Below are 26903 nucleotides of genomic sequence, written 5' to 3' on the forward strand. Positions count from 1 at the left end.
AAAGCACTAGGGGCAGGCAAATTTACTTCTGCAGAAGGGGCATTCAAGCAGGCAGGCCCACCTAGTGGGAGTCCCCCTGGATTTTTATTACTGATGCAAAGGTGATTCTGCTCCTCACTCTGGATGGTCAGTGTTAGGCCTCACATACTTAGCTGGCTGCTCACAACAACAAACCCTTAAAAGCAGTGCAACTGACAAGCAAATTGTAATTTTTTGAGAATAGGGTGCAGCTTTTTTTTGTGTTGGGGGGTTTTGTGGTTGTTGTTTTGATTTTTTGTTTGTTTGTTTGTGTTTAAGACAGGCTTTCTGTGAAGCCCTGGCTGTCCTGGAACTCACTCTGTAGAAGAGGCTGGCCTCAAACTCAGATCCCTCTACCTCTGGAGTGCTGGGATTAAAGCTGTGTGCCACCACCACCCAGCTCAGGATGCAGCTTTGAGCCCATACTTTGGTCTTAGACAAAGGTTAGGCTATGAGCCTGTGCAGAATTCCCAGCTCCCTGGGCTGACAGGCCTGTGCTGAGAAGAGGAAACCTGAGACAAAGGAAAGGAAGCCTGTGCTCTCTCTCTCTATGTAACACTTTAGTAAAAACTCCCATTGATAGAGAAGATGGTGAGCCCGGTGTGATAGTGCTCACCTTAACCCCAGCACTCACGAGGTAGAGGCAAGCAGACCTCTTTGAGTTCAAGACCAGCCTGGTCTACATAGCAAGTTCTAGGACAGCCTGGGCTACAAACAAACAAACAAGCATATTTTACTTGCATTTTCTACATCCCAGAGGACTAAAGAAAACAAAAAATATATAGATTCTTCTGATGTCAGCGCAATGTGGCTAGAATCACTGCAAGTCACTAGAATGAATGAGGGTTCTAAGCAGGGGCTGCCACCAGATTTGTGTATTGGAAGGATCTCAGGCTGGACTGAAGAAAGTGAGAGTGAACTGGTTCAGGGGCAGGGGATACGGCTCAGTGGTTAAAAGCACCTGTTGCTCTTTCAGAGGACCCAGGTTCGATTCCAGCGCCCACATGTTTGCCCATGTGACTATCTACAACTCCAGCTCCAAGGGGGTCTGATGCCCACTTCTGACCTCCTTGGACACCAAGCAAACATGCATATGATACACATGCATGTAGGCAGGCAAAACACTCAGAAGCATGAAATAAAAAAAAATAAATAAATCTTAAAAAAAAAAAAAAGAACGTGATCTGGGTTGAGCAAGAAATAAGGGAAGGAGATGGAAGCTGGAGTTGAATGGCTCGGCATGAGGCTGGCGTAGAGCAAATCTGTTTAAACTGAGGGTCCCAACTGGGTCTGCTAACAGAATGAGCATTCACAAAAAGTTTGCCAACAGTGAAGGATTCCGAATTTTACAATTAATTCAAAATCAAACACACAATGGGACTTGGAAGTTTCTGACCTGTACTGCCTACTGTGACTTTACTGCAACTGTGATTCTAAACATATACCATTCACACTCTACACCTGTGATTAGATCACACCAGACATTGACACTGCCTGAGACACCTTGGTACACACTGGAGACTCTCCCTGGAGACTGATGTGCTATGACTCACAGCACTTTCAACTGTACATACACAATCTTCTGCTCTTAGAAAACCATAATGGTTTAATTACAGAAACAGGGACTTTGGACATTGTCTTACCGTCATTCTTCAGCATGTATCAAATTAGTGTATCTTCCGATTGTTGTGTTACACAAAGAAGCACATCCATCTCATTAGTATGCAAATTTACTTTAGTCCTGAATGGTAAAATTATCTGTGCTAAATAACTGATTTTGTTGTCTTGTTATTATTTTTATGTGCATGTGTGAGTGTGTGTATGTATGTGTGTGGTATATGTGCACATGTATGTGTGGGTGAGCCTGCCACCAAACTACAGGGAGATATCCTCCTTTGTTAATGTCTGCCTTGTTCCTTTGGTGCAGGGTCTCTCACTGAACCTGGAGCTCACAGGTTTCATCTAGGCTGGCAGCCAGCCCTTCCCCGGAGCTTCTTCGCTCCCAGTGCTGGGTTAGAGGTGTGAACAGGACCATGTCTGGCTTTTATATGGGTAATGGGATCGGAACTCTAGTCTTTGGTGCAAGCACTCTTAATTGCTGAGTCGTCTCTCCAGCCCCAAAGAATTGTTTTGAAATAAATTTCTTTTGGGTTCATTGCCAGTAATGCTTGATTTGTCTGTCTGTCTTATATATCTGCGTACAGGGTCATGTAAGAATTTCTTAGGTGCAAAGAAGGGCTCAGTAGAAAGTGTTTTAAGATGTCCTGACCTAGACTAGGGGAGACAGGAGACATAGGGCTTACTTTTGTATTGCTTTGATCCAATATCTGATAAAAGCAATTTAAGCAAGGGTTTATTTTAACTCATAGATTGAGAATATATGTTGAGAAAATGGGATATCAAGAGTCTGAGGCTAGACACAGTCAGCCATGAAGCCAAGAAGATAAGCTTCATATCTCTCTCTCTCTCTCTCTCTCTCTCTCTCTCTCTGTCGTGTGTGTGTGTGTGTGTGTGTGTGTGTGTGTGTGTGTGTGCAATTTTTTAAGTTTATTATTTTTATTTTATATGTATTGGTGTTTTTCATGCATGTCTGTGAACCACACATGTGCCTGGTGCCTGTGGAGGCCAGAAGAGGTTGTCTGATTTCCTGGAGCTGGAATTACAGACAATTGTGAGTTGCCATGTGGGTGCTGAGAATCGAACCTGGGTCCTGTGGAAGAATAGCCAGAACTCTTGACCACTGAGCCATCTTTACAGCCCCCATTTTCTCCTTTTTATTCAGTCAGGGCGCCCAGAGCACGGGTGTTGTCACTTAACACTTAGGATGGGTCTTCCCACCTCTCTTAGACCAATCTAAATATTCCCTCACAGACAAGGCTATTGTTGTTGGTGGTGGTGGTCGTGGTAGTTTTTTTTTTTTAATTATTATTATTCTGTATCCTACAAACTGACAGACAAGATTAACTACACAAACTGGCTTTGGGAGGACTGATGAGGATCCAAAGCCTGGGCCAGAATGAGCAGGGATGTATGAGATTTCTGGGGGGGAGGGAAACACAGTTCGGAGAAAATCTAGGGTTCAGTTGTGGCTATAAGATTTGGAGTGAAAAAAAAAAAATTCTTCCCCTGACCCTCTCACCTGCCCAGAGACTGGGATGGGCTCAGTCCCTGTCCCCAGCCATCTGTCCCTCCTGTGGCTTTGCTTCTGAGCATTGAAAAGGAAACTGGAGCCTCCCATCTGGCCAGTGTCTAGTTACTGAGTTTGAGTTTCAGGGCGGGTCTTCTGGTGGCAGGGGGCAGTGACAGACAGTCCTGCCCACTGGCCAGCTCAGTACTCTCTTGGAGCTGGACTTGGTGCCAGATGCAGCGATTCCTGCAGCTCCCCGGGACTGTAGTGAGGCCAGGGGCCAGCGGGACTGATCAGGAGGAGGCTTCCAGTCCTGTGCTAGGTCCTGAAGGTGGGCCCCCACCCTGGTACCAGGCCCTGAAGCCTGAGGAGCTCCGGTGGCTGCAGGCTCCTGAGGAAGACACAAATCCAGAAACATCCATAGAAGGACCTTGCCCTGAGGCTGGCCAAGGCCAGACCCTGAGCCAGCCATTAAGGTACAGAATGTCCTGCCTCTGCCCCAGAGAGCTGAGAAGGTCAGGGAGTGAGGGGCTGTTCCTTTTAACCCAGCTCCCTCTTTCAGCTCCTTAGGTAGGGGAGCACACATTGAGGGTCCAGGCTTGAGGGGCTTCAGGTAGAGGTCACAGGACACCTGAGGGTTGAGAGTATGACTAAGGGAGATGAGGAGCTTAGCTAGCTGAAAATTCTAAGTACAGGGAGGTAGTAAAACATTCAAGGTTTGGGGTCCCACCTTGACTGTTCTCCCCACCCTCCAGCCCTAGCTGGAGTGGGCTCAGGATAAGGTGTGGGGACAGAAACAAACACTGTCCAAGTGTGAGCAGTCTCTCTGGGTCTGTAGATTGTAACTTGGGGGAGCGAGCCTGGTGGCCACTGAGGGGTGGGTGGATGTGTCTGATCCCAGTGTCATGCTTGACACGAGAAGGCTCTAGCCACCAGCAGGAGAGTCTGCTAATCCAGAGTAGGTCAGGGTCAGGTCAGAATGAGTGCAAGGTAAAGGGATCTGAGGGGAGGTGAATATTTCATGACCTCAGGGCATTGTTGTGGACCTCTCCCTTCCTCTGCCTCTAGGGAACTTGAAGCCATTGGGAGCACTGGGAACAAAAGAGGGATGAGGTCTGCCTCCCCAGGAGGGAAAGGGCAAAGGCTACCTCACTCCAGAGGCATAGTGTGGCTTGTGGGCATTTGAAGATCAATTCTGCCTGCTCTGTTTTATACCCAGTGTCCCCCACTTCCATCAAGAGCCTAGAGTGCATTACCAGTTTTGTGGGGGGGGATGCCCTGGGGTGTGTGCTTTTGACAGGGTCCTGAGACATTTGGGGCATGGCAGGGACACCCGGGTGTGAAGCATTCAGCTTCTAGGGAAGACAGTTAAAGGAGACTGAGCCGCTCTGTCCACTGCAGGCCATTGCCCTACCCCACACCCCACCATGTTAGGCCCCAGGAGGTCAGAGGATCCTCTCATCCATCGGTCTTCAAGTCCCCTGGCCATTTTGGTGAATGAGCCTGCAGTGAACAAATTTGTCAAGATTGTGTATGTATTAGATATGGCTGTGGTGTGTGACTGTAAGGGGCCTGTGTAGGCGAGTGTGGAGTGGTCTCTTGTGGCATATAGTCATAGTTGTGCAGGTGAAATGTGTCTGGGAGTTTCTGCATTGAGAGTGTGTGTGTCTGTGGAAGGATGCTGTATGTTTTTGTGTGTGTTTCTCCGGGGTTTGTGGGTATGTGTCTGCAGTTTCATGTATATGGTTATTTGTGTCTGTGAGGGATATGTGTGGGGTATAGCTCTCTGTCTCTGGGGTATAGGTATATCCACAGGGGTGGACGTGTGTGTGGTACTTGTATGTGAATTAAACATGGAGTGTATGTTTGAGTGGTACAGCAGCGCACACTTACGCATCAGGAAAGCTGGTAAGCTGGTAAAGCCTCATCTCTGTCCGCTTCCAAGACTCTCCGTACTGCCGATGCCCAGCCAAATAGTTTGTGCTTCTGTCCACACTTAGCTCAACACCCCTGAGGAACTGAAAACCAGGTCTGTGTCTGGGAGTGCTGTGTGACCTTTCCTGGGGTGAAATGTATAGATGTAGGTTCACCCCAGATGTGGCACCAAAGACAGTCCAAAGAGACAATTCTACCTAAGTCCAGCTCAGTGAGCCAGAGAATTCCAGGAGTACGGGTGAGCAGTTACCCACGGGAGCATGGGTGAGCAGTTACCCACGGGAGCATGGGTGACTCAGAGGCAGCCTTATCACTGCAAAGTCCAGCATGGGTAAGAGTTGACAAAAGCCATTGGAGCCATCCTTGGATCCCCCTGCACACTTCTGGCTAGTCCTGTGGAAGAGTCTCCTCTCTACAAGATGGTAACCATTGGGTAACTTTGCGGGGGACCCGATGAGTCTTATTTTCTGATCTTCTAAGGCTCAGATACTTCCTGAGTCTTAAGGAGTCTGCCACCAGGAAGGACTGTTTCTTAAGAAATAACTACTATTACAGTAATGAGAGACACAAAGTGGTTGTCTTATGGTCTTTGCTTTGAGAGCGCCAGAAATGTTCTGGTCTTGGGGGCATCCACCCAGGCAAAGGCCTTTTGAATTAACATGAGCGGGGCTGGATGCTTTCATCTGCCAGCTAGCAAGGGCCTCTGTGTTCTAGAAGGCATTCTTTTTCTACTTTGCTTTCTGTCAAAAACCTCTTCAGAAAAGACATTTCTCACTATGTACGTATATATTTACCTGGGTTTATGAAAGTGCCTGTGTGTGTCATGCACATGTGCACATGGAGGCCAGGTGAGGAGAGACATTTCCTAACGTTCTTGGGACATGGGTTTCTTAGCGCTCCTGTCCCTCCTCGTTTTTTTTTTTTTTTCTGTTAGGCTTACCTATGACTAGATCACGTGTAAGGAGATTCTCTTTCTCGTGGTGTGGGTCACTTATTTCCCAGCAGACACATTGGCCCCTCTCCTAAGACTGTATGCTGTTTCCAGATGTTTTATTTCTCCCAGTGGTGTTTTATAGCTTCATCAATGGCCACTCTGTGCTAACTGACATGCCTGACCTTGGACAACGAGGCCATCCATGGAATCTTCAGGAGCTGTCCAGTTCTTGGATTCATTTTGGTCTGTAAGGTCAAGACCTGCAAACACGCTTGATGTGGGGAAAGAGCATCATACTCTTCTCTTTTTGTGTGTATGGGAGCACTGTGCAGGTGCACATGGGAGCACATGTGTGTGGATGCCAGAGACCTACCCTGTGTGCCCTTCCTCAGGGACCGTCCACCTTGTTTTTGTTTTTGTTTTTGAGGCAAAGCTTCTCTCCCTGGTTCCTGGCTCTCACTGCTTTGATGAGGTGGGCTGGCCAGCAAGCCCCAGAGACCCCCCTGCTTCGGCCTCCCCAGCACTGGAATTACAAGTGCTTGCCCCCATGCCCTGCTCTTATTGGATGCTGGGAAGGAGCCTCGGGTCCTAATGCTTGCCTGGAAAGCACTTTAGTGGAGCATCTCCCCAGTCTCCGACCCGTGTTTTGACACCCAGTTCCTCTCCCGTGGTTTTTCCCATCCATCGAGCGAGCTCTTATCGCTCTAGCGCCAACCTTCCCTTTGCTCTCTGAATTTTGTTGTTGTTGTTTTGTTGGTTTGTTTTTTGAGACAGGGTCTCACCGTGTAGTGATACGAACTCACACAGATACACCTGCCTCTGCCTCCTGAGTGAGGATCAAAGGTGTGCGCCATCACGCCTGGCTTAGTTTTCTATGGTGGATGTAACAAAGAGCCACAAGCTGGGTTACTTTTGGGGGGAAAGGGTCTCCTGGTCCTCCTGACTCCTATTCCTGAGCACTGGGCTGTGCCACTATGCCAAGTTCATGTAGGGATCAAGCCCAGAGCTTTGTGCAGCTTCATCCCAGATCCTAGAATAGAAACTTTTTGTTTCAGCTCAGAAGGCCCAAAGTCTAAAATCAAGGTGGTGGTGTCTTTTTGTTATTGTTGTTTGTTTGTTTGTTTGTTTTTCCAGACAGGGTTTCTCAGTGTAGTTTTGGTGTCTGTCCTGGATCTCACTCTGTAGACCAGGCTGGCCTCGAACTCACAGAGATCCTCCTGGCTCTGCCTCCTGAATGCTGGGATTAAAGGCATTCGCCACCTCCACCCAGCAACGTGGTAGTGTCTTAGTTAGGGTTTCTATTGCTGTGAAGAGACATCATATCTCTCTCTCTCTCTCTCTCTCTCTCTCTCTCTCTCTCTCTCTCTCTCTCTCTCTCTCTCTCTCAGGTTTATTTACTTATTATATATAGTGTTCTGTCTGCATATATGCCTGCAGGCCAGAAGAGGGCACCACATCTCATTACAGATGGTTGTGAGCCACCGTGTGGTTGCTCTGGACCTCTGGAGGAGCAGCCAGTGCTCTTAGCCACTGAGCCATCTCTCCAGCCCTCATGTTTCTCTCATTAAGAAAACATTTAATTGAGGGTGGTGTGCTTACAGTCTCAAAGGTTCAGTCCATTATGATCATGAAGAAGAGAATGGCAGTGTGCAGGCAGACATGGTGGAGGAGCTCAGAGTGTTACATCTTGCAAGAAACAAGAAGTCAACTGACTGTCACACTGAGTGAAGCTTGAGAAAACAGACCTCAAAGCCTGCCCCCACAGTGATACACTTCTTCCAAGGCCACACCTCTGAATAATGCCACTCCCTTTGGGGGCCATTTTTTTTTCAAACCACCACAGTTAGCAAGGTCCTGTTCCCTGAGAAACCCAGAGGGGAATCCTACCTAAATTCAAGTGGCTTGCTGGCAATCATTGATATTTGTTGGCTTACAGATGAAAATCTTCAGTCCTGTGTCTTTACAGTGTTTACTTTGTGACTTCGGCTCTTTGAATGGGATCTGGTTGTGATGGTGCAGGCTAGTAGTCTTAGCACTCCAGGAGCTGAGGCAGGAGAATCATCAGGCTGAGTTAGGAGTCCAGCTTGGACTATATAGCAAGAGCTGTATAATATTGAATTAACACAATAAACTAGGAGAAATGTTGGACTAGGGAGCCACCTAACTGTGGCTTCATTTAACTTAAGTACAGGTAGTCCCTAACTTGATGATGGTCCAGCCTGTGAGTTTTGAGTTTATGGTGTTGTGAAAGTGACGTGCATTCCATAGAAAGTACTTCGAGTTTTGGTCCTTTCCCGGGCTAATAATGAGCAGTGTGATACTTTGGTGTTGCTCCTATCCATCAGCAACTTCTGGGAACATTGAAGATGATCCAGACTCTGCTGTGATGTTTGGTAGTGGAAGTGTATTAAATATATTTTCATCTTGATACGTTCACTTTAGACTGGGTTTATGGGGGACATAATGCCATTATAAATCAAGAAACATCTGTCATCCCATCATTAGATGTATGTATGGGGTACAATGTGTGTGTGTGTGTGTGTGTGTGTGTGTGTGTGTGTGTGTGTGTGTGTGTTGGAAGGCAGACGTCATCCTGGGGTGTCATTCCTCAGGAGCCATCCACCTGACTTTTTTTTTTTTTCAGACAAGGTCTCTCACTGGGACCTGAGGCCCACACATTAGCCTAGACTGGCTGCCAGTGAGCCCCAGGAACCTTCCTGGCTTCCCATCCCCAGTGCTGGGATTACAAGCACTTTCCATTCACTTGGCTTTTACGTGGGTCCTGGAGATTGAACAGGCCCTTCTGCTCATGGGGCAAACACTTCACCAACTCTCCCCCTTTTGGCAGAGGAGTTGGTGAGGTGAGAGGTAGCTGTGGCTTGCTTCTTTGTGTCTCTGATCTTTCAACATTTACCCCAATATCTGGCTCTGGGTTTTTAATTGTTAAAACCAGTAGGGTTCATGCTACAAAACTATCTTCCCTACCCACATTGTTGACAAATCAGTTTCCCAAATTTCTAAGGCACTAAGGGGTTGGGACCTCAACATCCTTTCTTTTGGCCAGGGAACCTAATCCAACCCATAATAGTGGCTGGCCCACATGTTTCTCCTGAAAGCCTAATCTGTAGGTAACCCATTTCCACTCCCCACCTGCACCCCTGGCTCTGGTCCCTCTGGACTGGACTTGCCCTGAGTCCTGCCGGGACCCTGGTGATCCATGCCCCACTTCCATTCTTCATCTGACTTTCTTTGGCTCCCACCAGGCATGATGACCTGAAAGAGATGTTGGACACCAATAAGGATTCCCTCAAGCTGGAGGCCATGAAGAGGATTGTGGCGGTAAGAGGGTGTCCAAGAGCAGTGACCCTGGGTATGCATCAGGCTTTGCTCTAGTCGGTGCTCTGCCTCCCCCCACCCACTTTCTTTTCCTGTTTGACCCCAACATTCAGATGATCGCCCGGGGGAAGAATGCCTCAGACCTGTTCCCTGCCGTGGTGAAGAATGTGGCCTGTAAGAACATAGAGGTGAGCACCGGTCAGAAACTGGCCTCGGATCCCAGCCCAGGACTAGACTCAAGCTGGGCTGAGAGAAAGGATGGAATCTATCCAACCCTTGGGGGCTTGACCTGTTCAAGTTGTCCCTCACCCAGAGGACATTGTCCTTATGTCCCTGAACCGGATGTGAATCAGGCTAGAGGACTGGAGACACACTCAGGGCTGCTGTCCCCTACTGGAAGACCTTGACCCCATGAACCACAGTGCATGCAGGGGTGGCGATGGCATCCTGGGAGGTGAAGGTGCTACCCGCTGCTGGGACACCTGCCAGGACATGCGCTCTCTCCTAGGTGAAGAAGCTTGTCTACGTGTACCTGGTGCGATATGCCGAGGAGCAGCAGGACCTAGCCCTACTGTCCATCTCTACCTTCCAGCGTGGCCTAAAGGTCAGAGGTCTGCATGGGGCCCGGGATTCACTGGAACTATAGGGGAGGAGTGGGCCCATGCAGAGGCCATGAACGGCGTATAGGCTCTGGGGACCTCTTCCTGCTTGCAAAAGTTGGAAAAGTCAGGTTCAGAGGATCCAGCACCCTCACACAGACATTCACGCAGACAAAACACCAGTGCACATAAAATACAAGAATTAAGGTTTATTCATCTCAAAGCCCTGGAAGCTGGAGGGTCCAAGGCCAGGAGGAGGGCACATCTGGTGAGGGCTTTTTGGCTCTAAAGAGTCCCAAGTTGGCACAGGGTATGTACCACATGGTGAGAGGGACATATACAAGAGACGGAACCATTTTTAAGCCATTAATCCATCCACCCAGAGCCCTCCTGACTCAGGTAGGGATTACAGCTCAACTTGTTCTAGTGGATTTATTCTTTACCAGCAGGCTGCCTTCGGTATGAATCATTTGAGCTTCTGAGTGGAGACTCTCAGTCCTTACCTCTACTTACAGAAGGAAAGGAATTATGACTCACGTCAGGCCCATGCCAGTCCCTTGGGAAAGAATGATAGGAGTCTCTCCCCCTGGGCAGTAGAGCCGTGGCAGGGACAGGCCCTCCTGGTTCTGGTGTCTGTAGAGATCAGTGACTTGAAGAGTCTTTTTACCTTGAACCGGAGAGGGAGGACAGAGGTTTTGCTGAGAACCAGTGAGAAGAAAACCAAGTTTCCGATGCAGGAGACTGCTCCCCCTGGGAGGCTGGCTGCTAAGGTCACTGCAGAAGAGCAAAAACACCTGCCAAAACTGACCCTGGGAATCCCATTCTCTGTATGTTCCGTACAGTGGTGCTTCTAGAGTTGGGAAGAATCGGTCTGTCTTCTGTTCAGCACAGGGGGTCAGTGTCATGTCTTAGATGCACAGAGTATTAAAAAACAATTACCTTTTAAATATCCAGATCACATCTATTCCTGAAGAATGAAATCTGAGCCAGACAGAAATTGAAATCACCCAAATGGAGGGACAGTGGGAAGAGTCAAGTCCTCTAGAAGAGGATAAACCCTCTCACTATCTAAGCTGTGAATATTTCCCCCTTTTTTCCCCTTCTGTACAGGGCCTAGATTTGAATTCATGAGCTCATGTGGAAGTCTTTCTTGGTGCTTTGCTGGTTAGTTTAAGATTCCTCTAGTAAGCATGCAGGCAGCCTCCTCTCTCCGTATCAGACTTTCTTTTTAAAGCTCTTATGACTTCTAATGCCCCTTCTTTCTAGACTTTCAGTTCAGATTTCTGTGAGGTGGGTTCTGTAGTTAGAATTTTCCTGACCTGACCACCTGCTCCCAAATAACTGACTCAGAGACTTAATATAAATTATAAATGCTCAGCTGATAGCTCAGGCTTATTACTATTTAACTCTTATATTTTAAGTTAAACCATATTCTTTATTTATGCTCTGCTACATGGCACTGCCTTTATTAACATGGCATGTTCACCTCCTGCTCCCTCAGCATCTGGCTGGTGACCGCCTCTGACTCTGCCCTTTTCCTTCCCATCAATCTTAGTTTTGTCACTCTACCTATACTTCCTGCCTGGCTACTGGCCAATCTGTGTTTTATTAAACCTATTCCAGTGACATCTTTACAGTGTACAAGAGGATTATTTTACAGTATTTCCCCTTTTTTGTCTAATTAAAAAAGGTTTTAATTTTAACATAGTAAAATTGTATACAATAAAAATAGTTATTGCCGGGCGGTGGTGGCACACGCCTTTAATCCCAGCACTTGGGAGGCACAGCCAGGCGGATCTCTGTGAGTTCGAGGCCAGCCTGGGCTACCAAGTGAGTTCCAGGAAAGGCGCAAAGCTACACAGAGAAACCCTGTCTCGAAAAACCAAAAATAAATAAATAAATAAGTAAATAAATAAATATAGTTATTAAGAATTACAATTACAATTACAACATCCAGTACATTTGTATTTGGCAAAATTAAAGAAAATATTCTATTATCTATCTTATCTTTGTGAGTCCCAAGTTTAACAACTAATTTATCTTTTATCATAACTAAAGAAAACTATAATTATCTAGTCTTCAACTCCATCAAAGACCCCAGAATGATGAAATGTTACCTAATGACGGGACATTCAGCTGCCTGGACAGTCACCCAAAGTTCCTCTGTAACTTTGGAGCATCCTATTCTGACCTATCTAATAGACTTTGGTGTGAAGCAGGGAATTTTGAGGGACTGTCCTATTTTGTCTTGGCAAAATTCAGCAGTCGCCTTTCTTGCATCCTGCTGGTTCAGTTTGGACAGTATATTGTCAGCAATTGAGGCAAGGGCAATTTCTTTTCCCATAAAGAAAACAAACTCCATAAAACTGAGTTTCTTCACTACCCATCATCTTCTCTGAAGTAGACTGGTACTGCCAGGAGCACACATGTCTCACTGTTATGAAAAACCTTAGGTTATTAAACATATTAAATGTCATATTTTTTAGGTCTTTGAATTGTTTGAAGACCATCTATACATCTAAATATCTGTGTATGAGCTTGAAAACATATCTAACATGACTACAAATTTGACCACTAAAGATGACTATTAATCTGTATTTATTAATTATACGTTACATTTTTTAATTAGCTGCATAAACACAATACCTTAAACAAGAGTAGAAATATACTTATAGTATAACAAAATTAACTTTAAATTTGTATCAATAAACCAAAATCCATACCAATGTATAATATTTAAGATTAATAGTTGTTTTTGGATTAAAGTAGATTCAATAAGCTACCCTTTTATCCTATTATTTCTATATCCCTCCCTTTTCTTTTTAGAACGAGATCCCTGAATCTAATCTCCTTAGTTCATCTTTTTTCCTGACCATTACCAATAACAATTTGTAACCAACTCCTCTTGAATGATAATAAACATCTATAACCCATTTTTTTGGAATGTGGCTGTAGTTCTGTAGACTACTTCCTGTTGTCTGTGGGGCACTGACATCTTTGGGGTAACTTTGAGAAAATCAGAATAATTGTTAGGTCTTAGCAGGAGTATTCTGTGAGGCTGGATCATCTCAGTCAGCAGCCTCAAAACTGTTTTGGATGCTGGATTACCTGGGCTGTTTTTATTAGTGTTTGGTCTTCTTTTTCTGAAAATACATGAACTTTTAAAGGTATAATACATATCTATATTAATATAACTATAGATTGTGCATTGTACACAAAAGGTATTCTGAAATTGTAGCACAAAATTTGAATTTTCTTATACTATGTACAATCTGTGTCCCCATCCTCCCAACACCCCGCTTAAGAAAACCTGGGTTCATTTGGTCCAAATCAATGCAAAAATTTAAAAAAAGCCAAAAACAAAAAAGAAAACAAAACTCTATAACAGTTGTCAGCAAACTATAAAATATTCAAATAGTATTCAGGTCTTATAGGCTGTAGTGTCTCAACCATGTAATTACTAGATTTTGTGTTTAAAAAGTGGACATAGTTATATGCCAATAAATTCTTATTTTAAAACCGGGCGATGGTGGTGCACGCCTTTAATCCCAACACTTGGGAGGCAGAGGCAGGCGGATCTCAGTGAGTTCAGGCCAGCCTGGTCTATAGAGTGAGTTCCAGGACAGCCAGGAATTGTTACACAGAGAAACCCTGTCTCAAAAAAAAAAAAAAAAAAAAAAAAAAAAAAAAAAAAAAGCAGCTAATAGAACTGTCCTGAGTCTGTGGCCTAGCAAGCTTTGTTGTCAAACATCCCCAACACATCTCCAGTAATAGGGACCACACTTCTTCATAAAGCCACGAGCCACCCCTTACCCTATCCTAAGACAACTGCACATGGCTCTTGAGCTTGTTTCTTTTTTTCTTTTTTTTTTTTTTTTTGGTTTTTCCAGACAGGGTTTCTCTGTGTAGCTTTGCGCCTTTCCTGGGACTCACTTGGTAGCCCAGGCTGGCCTCGAACTCACAGAGATCCGCCTGGCTGTGCCTCCCAAGTGCTGGGATTAAAGGCGTGCGTCACCACCGCCCGGCTGAGCTTGTTTCTTAACTATTATATTTTAATGAAACTTCTGTAGCTATAATTCTTTTTTTTGTTGTTTGTTTGTTCTTTGTTTTTCAAGACAGGGTTTTTCGGTGAAACAGCCCTGTCTGTCCTGGATCTCACTCTGTAGACCAGGCTGGCCTTGAACTCACAGAGATCTGCCAGCCTCTGCCTCCCAAGTGTTGGGATTAAAGGCCTGCACCACCACACCCAGCTTCTAGCTATAATTCTTAAAAAATTCTTTTAAGTATAGGCAAGCACCTGGGTTCAGTCACCAGAACCACAAAAGAAAATTCCATGTTCATGAAAGGCCTAATGAATGTCATGCTGTACCCAAACAAGCACAGAGCCCAAGCCTCCTGTGTATCTCCCTTACTTTAATATCATTAGCCTATATTTATTCTTTTTAAAAATCGTATTTCTTCATTTACTTCTTGTGTGTGCAAGCACGTGCGGGCGTCAGAGATCCCCTTCCACCCTGTGGATCTTAGAGATCAAACTCAAGAGAATCAGGTTCGGTGGCAAACGCTTTAACCCTCTGAGCACCTCACTGGCCGTCTGTTTATTCTTTGCTGCTTAGTTATGCATCATTCCTAAATGATGGAATACTGTCTTGTAAATGACCTCATAATATAAATGAAGTTTTCTTGTTTTGATTACTGGGTTTGGGGCCTGTCTTGGGCCGTTGTGTATGTCCAAGTTCTCTTTTTATCAGCTAACCTGAAGCCATGTTTCTGTTTGTTTTTCTTTTCTTTTTCTGTTCAGCACACTTCTCTTTCAACCCTGTGGTTGGCAAACAGATAATCTAGACTTCTGCCATTCTGTCTCTATGGGTGACCTCTGGGATCACCTGGGAAACACTATGTTTTATTTAATTAGTTTCACAAAATCTCTAATCCAGGATCCAGTACAGAGCTGGAGATTGAGCCTAGGTCCTCAAACTTGCTAGACAAGCATTCTGCCACTGTGCTACACACACACACACACACCCCACATACCCCCCCACCATACATACCACACACACACCACACATACCCCCCACCATACACACCACACACACATACACCACACCCTTTTCGTTTTGGTGTTTTGAGACAGGGCCTCGCTGAAACTTACTATGTAGTACAGGCTAGCCTGTAACTCACAATTCTCCTTCAGTCTCCTGAGTGTTCAGGCTATAGATGTACACAATAATATTGGGTTCATCCTCAGCCCTTATTTTTATTAATTTTAGGACACAGTTTTGCCAAGTTGCCCAGGGTAGCATCAACCATTCAGTCCTGCCTCGGCTTCTCTGATAACTGGGACTTCACACACACACACCCACACACCATCACACACCCTGTGCAAGGCTCTGAATTGTCTGCCATTGTGTTAAAAGCAAGAGGTTATTTGAGCCAGGGCATCAGCGTGGAGTGTGTGGCGTACAGTATTTCCAGGTTGTCAATGTTTTGTTAATAAACCTTCCCCAGCTAGGCTTTATTGGGTTACGGACCCAGAGAACTGTAGAGTCAGCCAGTATTTCTGTCTTCCTTTGGAAGAGCCTGAAAGCAAGGAGAAAAAAATTAACACCCTTCATGTGAAAAGGGCTATGATGACACAGAGATGAATTAGGCCCAACTTCTGCTCCTAAAATGCTCACGCGATTCTGTGAAGCCAAAGGCCCGCATCAAGGGTGGCAATGTAGAAGTGTTATGGGAGACTCCCAGAATGCATTGCTGAAATCAAGAGCCACAGTGCTAATACCCACCAGCCTAATTACCTCTCCCCAAATGAAAACTGATGGTTTTTGTTCCTATGACTGTTTTCAAAAGAAAAAATGGTAGAAGTTAAAAGCAGGCCAGTTTTTTAAAAATAAATTTATTTATTAATTTATTTTTCCTCCCTCCTCTCCTCCCATCCCCTCCCGCAACCTCTCCCTTGTCTCTCCCACATCCACTCCTCCATTTCTATTCAGAGAGGGGCAGGCCTCCCATGGATATCAGCAAAGCATGGCATATCAAGTTGCAGTAAGACTAAGAACCTCCCCTTGTATTAAGGCAGGGTAAGGTGACCTAGTATGAGGAATTGGGTCCCAAAAGCCAGTAAAAGAGTCAGAGACAGCCCCTGCTCACATTGTAAGCAGTCCCACAAGAGGACCAAGCTACACAACTGTAACATATATGCAGAGTGCCTGGGTCAGTCCCATGCAGGCTCCCTGGTTGTTGATTCAGTCTCTGTGAGCCCCTATGAGCCCAGGTTAGTTGATTCTGTAAGTTTTCTTGTGGTGTCCTTGATCTCTCTGGCTCCTACAATCCTTCCTCCCCATCTTCTGCAGAACTCCTCAGAACTCCACCTAATGTTTGGCTGTGGGTCTACATCTGTTTCCTTCAGTTGCTGGATGAAGCCTCTCTGATGACAGTTGGGCTGGGCACTAATCTGGTCACAGGAGATGGCCAGTTCAGGCTATGTATCCACTATTGCTAGGAGTCTAAGCCGGGGTCATCAGCAGGTCAGGCTTTAATGGTTGACGTGATACAATTTGTCTAAGAAAACACAGGCTCCTGCTTTTTAAATAAATGCTTTGAAACCACACCACTAAAAATCAATTCCAAAATTTTGCCAGGGATTACCATCATTTACACATCTGGTTTTGTGGCTCTCCTTCTCCAGCAGAGAAATCAGGGAAACATCTGTCTTCCTTTATCGTCCCAGCACGCTTGTTGTCCACCATTCTTCAGGATTAGTGTCTGTTTACAGCCCTGGTCCTCAACCTTCCCAATGCTGCGACCCTTTAATACAGGTCCTCATGTTGTGGTGACCTCCAACCATAAAATTATTTACATTGCTACTTCATAACCATAATCTTGCTACTGTTATGAATCATAATGTAAATATCTGCTATGCAGGATATCTGATGTGTGACCCCTGTGGGTCATTCGACCCCACAAAGGGATTGTGACCCACAGGTTGAGAACTGCTGGTTTATTGCCACAGTTGGAATATAGTGCTAAACTCTGAGATTGTAGCAGGAGAGTGCATGCTGTTAGCAGGGGTGTATGGATGCCCTCTGAACAGAGGCCTACACGTGGGTTTCAAATATTGGAGAAGAAGGGCAACTTTTGATAGGGTACTGGGAAGAGGTGTGGCAAGGTGAACTGTGGAAGAGAGCAGATTGCACTTCCTGGTCAGCACAGCAGGCATAGACTGACTCCTTAGAAAGAGTGCTGAAGTATTCTATGCTTTCAGCAACAAAGCTGCTCCCTGCCACACTTGTTTTTGGCTCGGGTTTTGAACCAGAGGCAAGAGGTGGTTCTCCCGTGTGTTGTTAGGCAAAACCTTTCCTGGTGAGAGGCAACACACACATGTGCTCACTCCAGATAGGGAGTCCACAACAGACCAAAGTATGGACACCATCCAAGTCCAACTGGGTGAACCAGTGAGTTTTACTGGGGTTACCCACAGGAGTATGGGTGAGGGGGTCACTTACAGGAGCAGAAATGACTTAAGAAGCTGTATCACCAGGGTTCACCCCAGCGTGGATGTCAGCTCACAAAGCTGGGAAACCTGCTTCACACTGCACAGCTTGAAGGCTGGAGTGTCAACAGGTTGGGGTGTCCTTTCCAAGTGACTCTGGTCTCCACCTCTTCCAGGCAGCGGGGCTGGTTTCTGCTTCTTCCAGGCAGCTTGGCTTGGCTGAGATTCTACTTTGCAGCTTAGCTTCTCTGCTCTTGGCGGCTTCTTTTAGACTGAGAGGGACTCTCAGCTTGTGTTGTTTACGCTGGTAGGGAGGGGTCTGGTGGATATGGTTAGTTTCAGGATCTTTTTGAAAACACGGATGAGCTTCTCGGTAGGATGGAATGCTACAATCTCACAGGAAACTGTTACAGGACACCAAGGTTCCTGACACAAGCTACCCTCGGCCGCAAAGGCAGGGAAACAGTTCTGGTGGAGGTAGCAGCCAGGAATAGTGTCTGGTCTTCCCATTAGGGGACCCAATGGCCTCTCAGGCCTTTGTCTTCACTTCCGTCCTTAGGATCCCAACCAGCTGATCCGTGCCAGTGCCCTCCGCGTCCTCTCTAGCATCCGTGTGCCCATCATAGTGCCCATCATGATGCTAGCCATCAAGGAAGCTGCCTCAGACATGTCACCCTACGTTCGGAAAACAGCTGCTCATGCGATCCCCAAACTTTACAGGTGTGTGCCCCACCTTTCCCCTTCGTCCTCAGGGGCCTGGGTTCCTAAGCCCCCAGCTGACCCCTGACCTTACCACGGTCTTGCAGGCTCCTACTCGACTGGAGTAAGACAGTTTAGGGATCTGACAAATACAGGGCAAAGGTGGGGGCTCCCATCTCTTGATGCGTGGGCATGTGTGCCCAAAGTGAGTCTGGCTGGGGCAGCTGTTGGGGAGCCTTGGGACAGGAAGCAACATTTTCCCTGCAACTGTTTCTCTCTCAGTTTGGACTCGGATCAGAAGGACCAGCTGATAGAAGTCATTGAGAAGCTTTTGGCAGACAAGACCACGGTGGGTGCATTGTGGGAAGACAGGACAAGTGGTGGGAAGGGAACAGACAGACGCTGGTTCAAGTTCCTCTGCCCTTCCCATTCACATCCTCTTGCCTTGCTTCCCCAGCTGGTGGCGGGCAGTGTGGTGATGGCCTTTGAGGAGGTCTGTCCGGAGCGTATTGACCTGATTCACAAAAACTACCGGAAGCTCTGCAACCTACTCATTGATGTGGAGGAGTGGGGCCAGGTGGTGATCATCAGCATGCTCACGCGCTATGCGCGCACACAGTTCTTGAGTCCCACGCAGAACGTGAGCTCGAGGCTCCAGTCCGGCGGAGGGGAGGGAGGTCACCCAGGGAAGGCGCCCACAGACCCGGCCGTGTCCCTTCCAGGAGTCGTTGCTGGAGGAGAACCCCGAGAAGGCCTTCTATGGCTCCGAGGAGGACGAGGCCAAAGGCCCTGGATCGGAGGAAGCGGCCACCGCGGCGCTGCCTGCTCGGAAGCCCTATGTAATGGACCCGGATCACCGGCTGCTGCTGCGCAACACCAAGCCCTTGCTGCAGAGCCGCAGCGCCGCGGTGGTCATGGCCGTGGCGCAGCTTTACTTCCACCTGGCGCCCAAGGCGGAGGTGGGCGTCATCGCCAAGGCGCTGGTACGCCTGCTGCGCAGCCACAGGTGCGGGAAGCCCCGCCCCCTCCGCGGCCCGAGCCTGCTCCTCCCAACAGTTCCTCCCTCCCAACTCTTTGGCCAATCTGTCTTCCCCGACCCACCGCCCCTTCCCCCCAATTGAGGGGTTCTGAACCCTCTGACCCATCCTCTCCACAGTGAGGTGCAGTACGTAGTGCTCCAGAATGTGGCCACCATGTCTATCAAGCGCCGGGTGAGCATGCATTCAAGGCCCGCTCTGGATGCCGTGGGCTCTGTGGGAGTTGTTGGGGCAGGGGGTGAGAGCATGGAGGACAGGGGAGTTACCTTATGTGCAGGGTATAGGTTTTCAAAACTACAAACGCAAACGGGAACAGGGTCTAGATCCTGAAGGGGCCACGGGGGTGGTGGTGGGGTGCCCAGTGAGAAAGAATGTCAGACCTAAGGTGGACTGAGAACTTGGGGCAAGGATGAGCATGTTGAGGCTTAAGGGACATTGGACCTGTGCTGGGAGGGGCAGGTGTCTCTGGAAGGGCAAATCTAGGGCTATGGTGGAGATCCCCAGGAATCCTCTCTCTTGCCAGGGTATGTTTGAACCCTACCTGAAGAGCTTCTACATTAGGTCCACGGATCCCACCCAGATCAAGATCCTGAAGGTGAGTGCAGGACAGGGCATGACCTTGGATTCCTGCTCACCTGGTTGAATACCTGCTGGATTAACTGGCTGCATCGGTGCCTGCCTCTTTCTGGAGCTGAGCCCCTCTCTAGGCTGCAGGCGTTTGCTCAGGTGGTGGGGAACTGCCCCAGGTGGTGGGGAACTGCCTCTGGCCTGTCTGGGACAAAACTTTTTCTGGGAGATGCAGCACATGTCTACTCATCCCAGATAGGGACCCCACAACAAATCAAAGTACAGGTACCACTGAAGTCCAACTGGGTGAACCAGTGAGTTTTACCGGGGTGACTTATAGAAGTATGGGGGTGGGAGGTGAGGACTCACTCACAGGAGCAGAAATGACTCAAGACAGCTGTATCACCAGGGTCCACCCCAGCATAAGTGACAGCTCACAAAGCTGGGAAACCTGCAGCACACGCACAGCTTGAAGGCTGGAGTGTCAACAGGTTGGGGTGTCCTTTCCAAGTGACTCTGGTCTCCACCTCTTCCAGGCAGCGGGGCTGGTCTCAAGAGTCTTTGCAGCTGGAATTGGCTGAGATTCTGCTTTGCAGCTTAGCTCCTCTTCTATTGGTGGCTTCTCTTAGACTGAGAGGGACTCTCAGCTTGTGTTGTTTATGCTGTAGGGAGGGGTCTAGTGAATCTGGTCAGTTTCAGGATCTTCTTGAAGCTATTGTGAGTTGTTTAACCTTCCTGCTTAAGGAGCTTCCTGCAGGATGAAATGTTTCAATCTTGGAGGAAACTGAGACACAACTGCTTGGTATGCCCCAGACACTTCCCAGAATAGCTCAGTTTTCATAATCACCCCCCCAAAGTATGTTTTGCTTCCATTTTATATTTAAAAAATTGTAGACTCCAGGAAGTGGTGTTACTACTGTGGAGTCATCAAAGTCTGCTGCTTGAAGGGTCATGCCTGTTTTCGCACTCGGTTTTCTGTCTCTCACATACCTACCCCTCAGACTTGCTGGCACATGTGCACCAACAGGAATAGTGTGAGAGCTGCACTTCCATCCTTTCTCATTCTCTTGCTTCATCATTGAGTGATGTCATAGCTAACTTTCCTATCTTGCTGGTGCATCTGCTGCTTCCTCTGTTACTAGATCTAGGGACTCAAGAGGTCTGGGGAGAGAGTTTGCCTAGTATGCACAAGGCCCTGGTTTGATCCCTAGTACCCCATAAACAGGATGAGGTAGAACATGCCTGTAATCCTATCACTCCGGTGCTAGAAGCAGAAGGATCAAGAGTTCAAGATCATTCTTGGCCACATATCAAGGTCAAGGCCAACTTGGGCTGCTTGAGACACCGTCTCAACAACAACAAACAGGTATAGATCCAGGGGTTCAAGGTGAAGCAAATGAGTCAGAGACTGTGTTTTTGTTGAGCTTATTGGGGGCAGGAAGAAGCATTAAGCAGCTAATCACAAGACAGTTGTAAAAATCCATCTATGAAATATGTCAAGAGAGGCAGGTGCAGAGAGATATAAATAGGAGGCATCCGGGCTGGAGGGGTGTCTCAACTGTTAAGAGCACTGGCTGCTCTTCCAGAGGACAAGGGTTCCATTCCTAGCACCCACATGATGGCCCATGACCACCTGTAACTCCAATTTCATGGACTCCAATGCCCTCTTCTGGCCTCTGCAGGCACTATATGTACATGGTGCCTAGACAAAACAACATAGGCAGAAAATAAATAAAAATTAGAACAGTGCCACCATCATTTGGATCGAGGAAGCTTTCCTTGATAAGATGGAGTCCGAACTGAGACCTGGTAAATGAATGGGAATTACCTAAGTAAATGCAGGGTCAGACATGGGAAGAACTGCTCCATACAAACGAAACAGCGCTCGCAAAGACTCCGAGGCAGGAAGCAGGAGAGTGGTCAGATTATTCAGAGACTTGAAGATCATCCTTGGCTTCTATCCTTAAAGGAATAGCTTTCTCTGGAGGAAGGAGGGGACATGACCCTACTTCACCTGTTCTTTGTCGGGGACTTTCCTGAGGAGGCAAATTGATCCTCTTGTGTTTTGAAGAAGGTTTATGATCATGCACTTCCGTATCACTCTAAGCATGTGCAGAACTGTCCTGAGTATTGCTTTCTAGTCTATAAAGTCTGTACAATAAAAGCCCAGAAAATCCGCCAGCCACACTGGCCACTTCCTGTCTCTACCTCTCCCTGCAGCTGGAAGTACTGACCAACCTGGCTAATGAGACCAACATCCCCACTGTCCTACGGGAATTCCAGGTACAAGCCATGGGCTCGCCTCCAGCCCCAGCCTTGGAGAGATGCCCAGCAGGTCCTTATACCCAGTGAGAATTGGCCTGATGGGTCTCATCTTCAGCAAGAGCCCCACACTGTAGAAACTGTTGCCTTAGGTCCCCCTTTCAGCGCCTTCTGTTGGCTTTGTGCCGAGAACTCCCTCCATGTGTTTTGGAGATGCCATCGTCTCCCAAGACTTAATCTCTGGCGTGATGAATTATAAAACAAGGGGGTCACATTCTTAGTTTACTTAAAGGTCGCCCTCAAGCCCTTCACTGTGAGGTCACTACTTACTGGATGTTCCTATGTCGTGATGTCCCACAGACCTACATTCGCAGCATGGACAAAGACTTTGTGGCAGCCACGATCCAGGCCATTGGACGATGTGCGACGAACATAGGCCGAGTCCGTGACACCTGCCTCAATGGCTTGGTGCAGCTTCTGTCCAACCGTGATGGTCAGTGTGTGTGCCGGAAAAGTGTTCATCCTTGATGGTGTATGCGTGCCTGCATGTCTGACCCTGCTGGCCAGTGGGTATCCCTTTCTGGGTCTAGTTACAATGTACATCTGCCTCAGTTAGTGTCCAGGTGTTACTGTAACTGAAGGGCTGCTTGAGAAGTGCAGGGCGGCTGAGGAAGAGGACGACCAAGGGCATTGCAGGTGTGCCTGTCCACCTTGGTGTGGCCATCCGACTGTTCTGGGCCTCAGGTTCCCATTCTCATTCCCTAGAGCTTGTGGTCGCAGAGTCGGTGGTGGTCATTAAGAAGCTGCTGCAGATGCAGCCCGCGCAGCATGGAGAGATCATCAAACACCTGGCAAAGCTCACAGACAACATCCAGGTGAGGGAGCAACTCCGTGTTCCCAGCCTGCCCCAATATTGTCCCCATGACTTCTTTTTAAAGATTTATTTTGCTTTAAATTGTGTGTGTGTGTGTGTGTGTGTGTGTGTGTGTGTGTGTGTGATGGGTATGTGCATGTGAGTGCCAGTGCCTGCAGAAGCCAGAGGCTTCAGATTCCCTGGAGCTAGAGTTACAGGTTGGGAACTGAACTTGGGTCCTCTGCAAGATCATCAAGTGCTCTTAACTTCTGAGCCGTCTTTCTAGCCCTGTCCATGACTTTCAAACCCTGTAACCGAATGCTTTAGCTTCTTCCAAATCAGCTTCCAAATGGGCATCGGAAGTTCTTCAGGTAGAAGGAGAGCGATTGGACTGTGTGACCTTGTTGTCTAAGATTGTCCCTACCGGGCTCCCTCACAGAGCTCTTCAGTGTTTACCGCCACTCTATTTTCTTTTCTTTCTTTCTTTTTTTTTTTATTAAGAGATTTTCTATTCATTTTACATATCAACCACAGATTCCCTGTCCTCCCTCCTCCCACCCCAAACCACATTCCCATTCCCACCTCCTCCAAGGCAAGGTCTCCCATGGGGAGTCAGCAGAGTCTGGTACATTGAGTTGAGGCAGGTCCAAGCCCCTCCTCCCTGCACCGAGGCTGTGCAAAGTGTCCCACCATAGGCGTTAGGATCCAAAAAGCTGGCTCGTGCACTAGGGACGGGTCCCAGTCCCAGGGCCTGGGGGCGCCACTCTACTTCCCACTAAAGCTCTCACCAAGGATGGCTGATTGAGCAATCCTTTGTTTTTCTATTGCACTGAATCCCTAATTCCGTTACTGGGGATTCAGGAATACTGACACGGCAATACAGAAATAAATCTAGAAAGCCATGGTTGACTTTAGGGCTTGGCAGCTTTACCCATGGTAATGAAACCATATGGAATAGGGGGTGCTGTTTATGAAAGCCCCACCTTCGAATCTGTTCTACCTTCTGCCCCCACCCTCGGACACCCATATGACAGTAGGCCAGCACAGATGGCAGCCCTTCCTTGCCTGTTCATCCCACCCCATCACCCTGTTTCCTCTAGTCCTGATGCCTGTCCATACCCACAGGTGCCCATGGCACGAGCCAGCATCCTCTGGCTTATTGGGGAGTACTGTGAGCACGTGCCCAAGATTGCACCTGATGTCCTGAGAAGAATGGCCAAGTCGTTCACAGCAGAGGAAGACATCGTGAAGCTGCAGGTCATCAACTTGGCAGCCAAGCTGTACCTGACCAACTCCAAGCAGGTAAGGAGTGAGAGACGTCCCCACCAGCTTTCTCTGGACCCCAAGAGCTGCCCCAGGAAGCATTCTTTGGACTCTCCCCAGTGGGCATGGACTCTTATGAAAAGGCATATTAGGACAGGTGACTAGCCTTGCCAAGTGACCAGTGCCACCCCAGTGTCCATTGCTATTCCTGAGACTCCAGTGGAGTCACCATTGGAGAGAGTCTCTTGTGAGGCTGTGAGTTGTTCATGTCTTGATGTTAGAGTCCTTATCTGTCATCTGTGGAACAGGGGCTGTGAAGTGCTCCTGCTGATTGAGCTAAGGGAGGGGCTGGCAGTGATGGGCATTGATGGGAGGACATGTATTCCCGGGGACATGGGCTGTGCTTCTTCCCAAAGCTTGGTGATGTCTGGCCTCTCTGTGCCAGCGTGGGTGGTGTTGGCAACCAGTCCCTTTTGAAAGGTAAAAGATTATGAGAGATACTATAATCAAGGATGTGGTTCAAGGAAGCTGGAATATAAGGGGGCTCAGAGCCTTTGGTTATCCGGTATTCCCTGAGATGGTGTTAGTGAATTCTGAGAGTAAGGCAGAATGTGCAGAACTTTTCAAGGAGCTAGAGATTCCAAACAAGAGGAGAGTTCAGCAACTCTGGCATTGGCAAACTGCTGCCCAAAGACTGAACCTGACCTGCAGCTTGTTTTTACAACTGTTTCAATTGGAGCATGTTCATTTACATATTACACATGGGTGTATTTGTGCTACAGTGGTAGAGTTGACTACTTTGAAACAGTATGCATGGCCTATAAAAGCTAAAACTCTCTAGCCCTTTACAGAAAAGGTTTGCAGATCCTTGTGGCAAAATATCTGGATGAACGGATCAGGTCTGCAGTAAAGCTATAGCCTGAGACTGCAGTGTGCCCGAAAGATGGCTCTTTTGCTATCCTATGGCAGTCTCATGATCACAGCACTTGGCATCTTTACTGATTCCTTTGATTCATAGTGCTTGGCATGAGTCCAGGGACCCAAGTTGGGGTAGGCTGGGCCACCAAGTGTCAGGACTTGTCAGAAGTCAGATAGGAGGGCAGTAACTACATGTAGAAGCAGCAAAGTACTGGTCTATGCATATCAGTGTTGTGGGGAATCAGCCAGGAAAGAGCGAGCAGCATGGGGAAGCAAATGTGTATGAGCTGTCTTGCTTGGAAGGGAGGAAGGAGCAGGCTGGAGGAGCTCAGTGATGGAGCACATGCTTAACATGCACGGAGCTCTGGTCTCTGGGTTTGATTCCCAACACCCGAAGGAAGCAAACCAAGCAAAGAGTGTGATCAAGGCTCAAGGAGTGGGGAGGGTGACATGCCCAGAATCCTGGGCATTGAGCCAGGGTCCTGAGGCCGCTGTGTTTTATATGCTTGGGCCTGTCCACATGGCAGTTGTCAGGGTCATAGAGAGTGGTAACCACCGACTTCTTCTCTTCCTCTTTTTTTCCTTCTTCTACTTGTTTTTTTTGTTTTGTTTTGTTTTGTTTTTTTCAAGACAGAGTTTCCCTGTGTAACAGTCCTAGCTGTCCTGGAACTCACTTTGTAAACCAGGCTGGTCTCATAATCATAGAAATCCTCCTGCATCTGCCTCCTGAGTGCAGCCACCACTCGGGTGTGAGCCACCACACCTGGGTGACAATTGACTTCTTCACTGGCTTCTTTTATTCACAGTGGCTAGTATTAGCCCCAGGGACTCAAGCAAGGGAGGCAGGACCACCAAATGCCGGGACTGTGAATAGTCATCACTGCGAACTACATGTACATGTCTGCATTCCTTTATCCAGCCATCATCTTTTCTAGATGTTCCCAGAGCCTTTAGGTACAGGCATTGAGGTGTCACGTTTTAATCCTTTAGCTTTGCATAGCTTCATAATAAATTACTCTCAACTTAGTGCCTTAAGATAACACAAATATTTTCTTTCAGTTTTTATTGGTCAAGAACCTGGTATGACTCAGTTGGGTCTTATGCAAGACTGTCCTGGAAGTATAGGCCAAGGCTGGGTTTCCACCTGGAGGCTATGCTGAGGACAGGCTCATGTCACAGCTCACACAGTGTCAGGTTCATATCCCAGTTCACACAGTGTCAGGTTCACACCCCAGCTCACACAGTGTCAGGTTCACACCCCAGCTCACACAATGACAGGTTCACGTCCCAGCTCACACAGTGTCAGGTTCACACCCCAGCTCACACAGTGTCAGGTTCACTTCCCAGCTCACACAATGACAGGTTCACGTCCCAGCTCACACAATGACAGGTTCACGTCCCAGCTCACACAATGACAGGTTCACGTCCCAGCTCACACAATGACAGGTTCACGTCCCAGCTCACACAATGTCAGGTTCACTTCCCAGCTCTCACAATAATGACAGGTTCATATCCCAGCTCACACAATGACAGGTTCATGTCCCAGCTCACACAATGACAGGTTCATGTCCCAGTTCACACAATGTCAGGTTCATGTCCCAGTTCACACAATGACAGGTTCACACCCCAGCTCACACAATGTCAGGTTCACGTCCCAGCTCACACAATGACAGGTTCATGTCCCAGCTCACACATTGCTTGTGGCTATAGAGCCAAGGCTGTGACTTCTTGCTGGCTATCAGCTATAGACTGCTCTCAATTTTTAGAGGCTGCCTTTAGTTCCTTCCATATGTGGCCATTTAATTTTTCTAAGCCATGAAGGACAAAATCTGTAGAGCCTTTGTACTAGCAAGACAGACCTCT

General features: G+C 47.6%; 1 protein-coding gene across 2 annotated transcripts in view; it reads left to right on the forward strand.

The window, feature by feature from the left end:
- The window catches only part of Ap3b2 (adaptor related protein complex 3 subunit beta 2), a 37625-nt gene that overhangs the window by 1050 nt on the left and 9672 nt on the right, over positions 1-26903 (forward strand). For both annotated transcript variants that reach the window (XM_059253293.1, XM_059253295.1), the window contains exons 2-14: positions 9278-9353; positions 9464-9538; positions 9859-9954; positions 18001-18161; positions 18423-18489; positions 18598-18780; positions 18863-19146; positions 19297-19351; positions 19701-19772; positions 21965-22027; positions 22367-22499; positions 22772-22881; positions 23985-24161. In XM_059253293.1, the coding sequence (XP_059109276.1) occupies positions 9278-9353; positions 9464-9538; positions 9859-9954; positions 18001-18161; positions 18423-18489; positions 18598-18780; positions 18863-19146; positions 19297-19351; positions 19701-19772; positions 21965-22027; positions 22367-22499; positions 22772-22881; positions 23985-24161 (1552 nt within the window). The remainder of the gene's footprint in view (positions 1-9277; positions 9354-9463; positions 9539-9858; positions 9955-18000; positions 18162-18422; positions 18490-18597; positions 18781-18862; positions 19147-19296; positions 19352-19700; positions 19773-21964; positions 22028-22366; positions 22500-22771; positions 22882-23984; positions 24162-26903) is intronic.

The sequence above is a fragment of the Peromyscus eremicus genome, chromosome 1, assembly GCF_949786415.1.
Source record: "Peromyscus eremicus chromosome 1, PerEre_H2_v1, whole genome shotgun sequence".
Classification (NCBI taxonomy): domain Eukaryota; kingdom Metazoa; phylum Chordata; class Mammalia; order Rodentia; family Cricetidae; genus Peromyscus; species Peromyscus eremicus.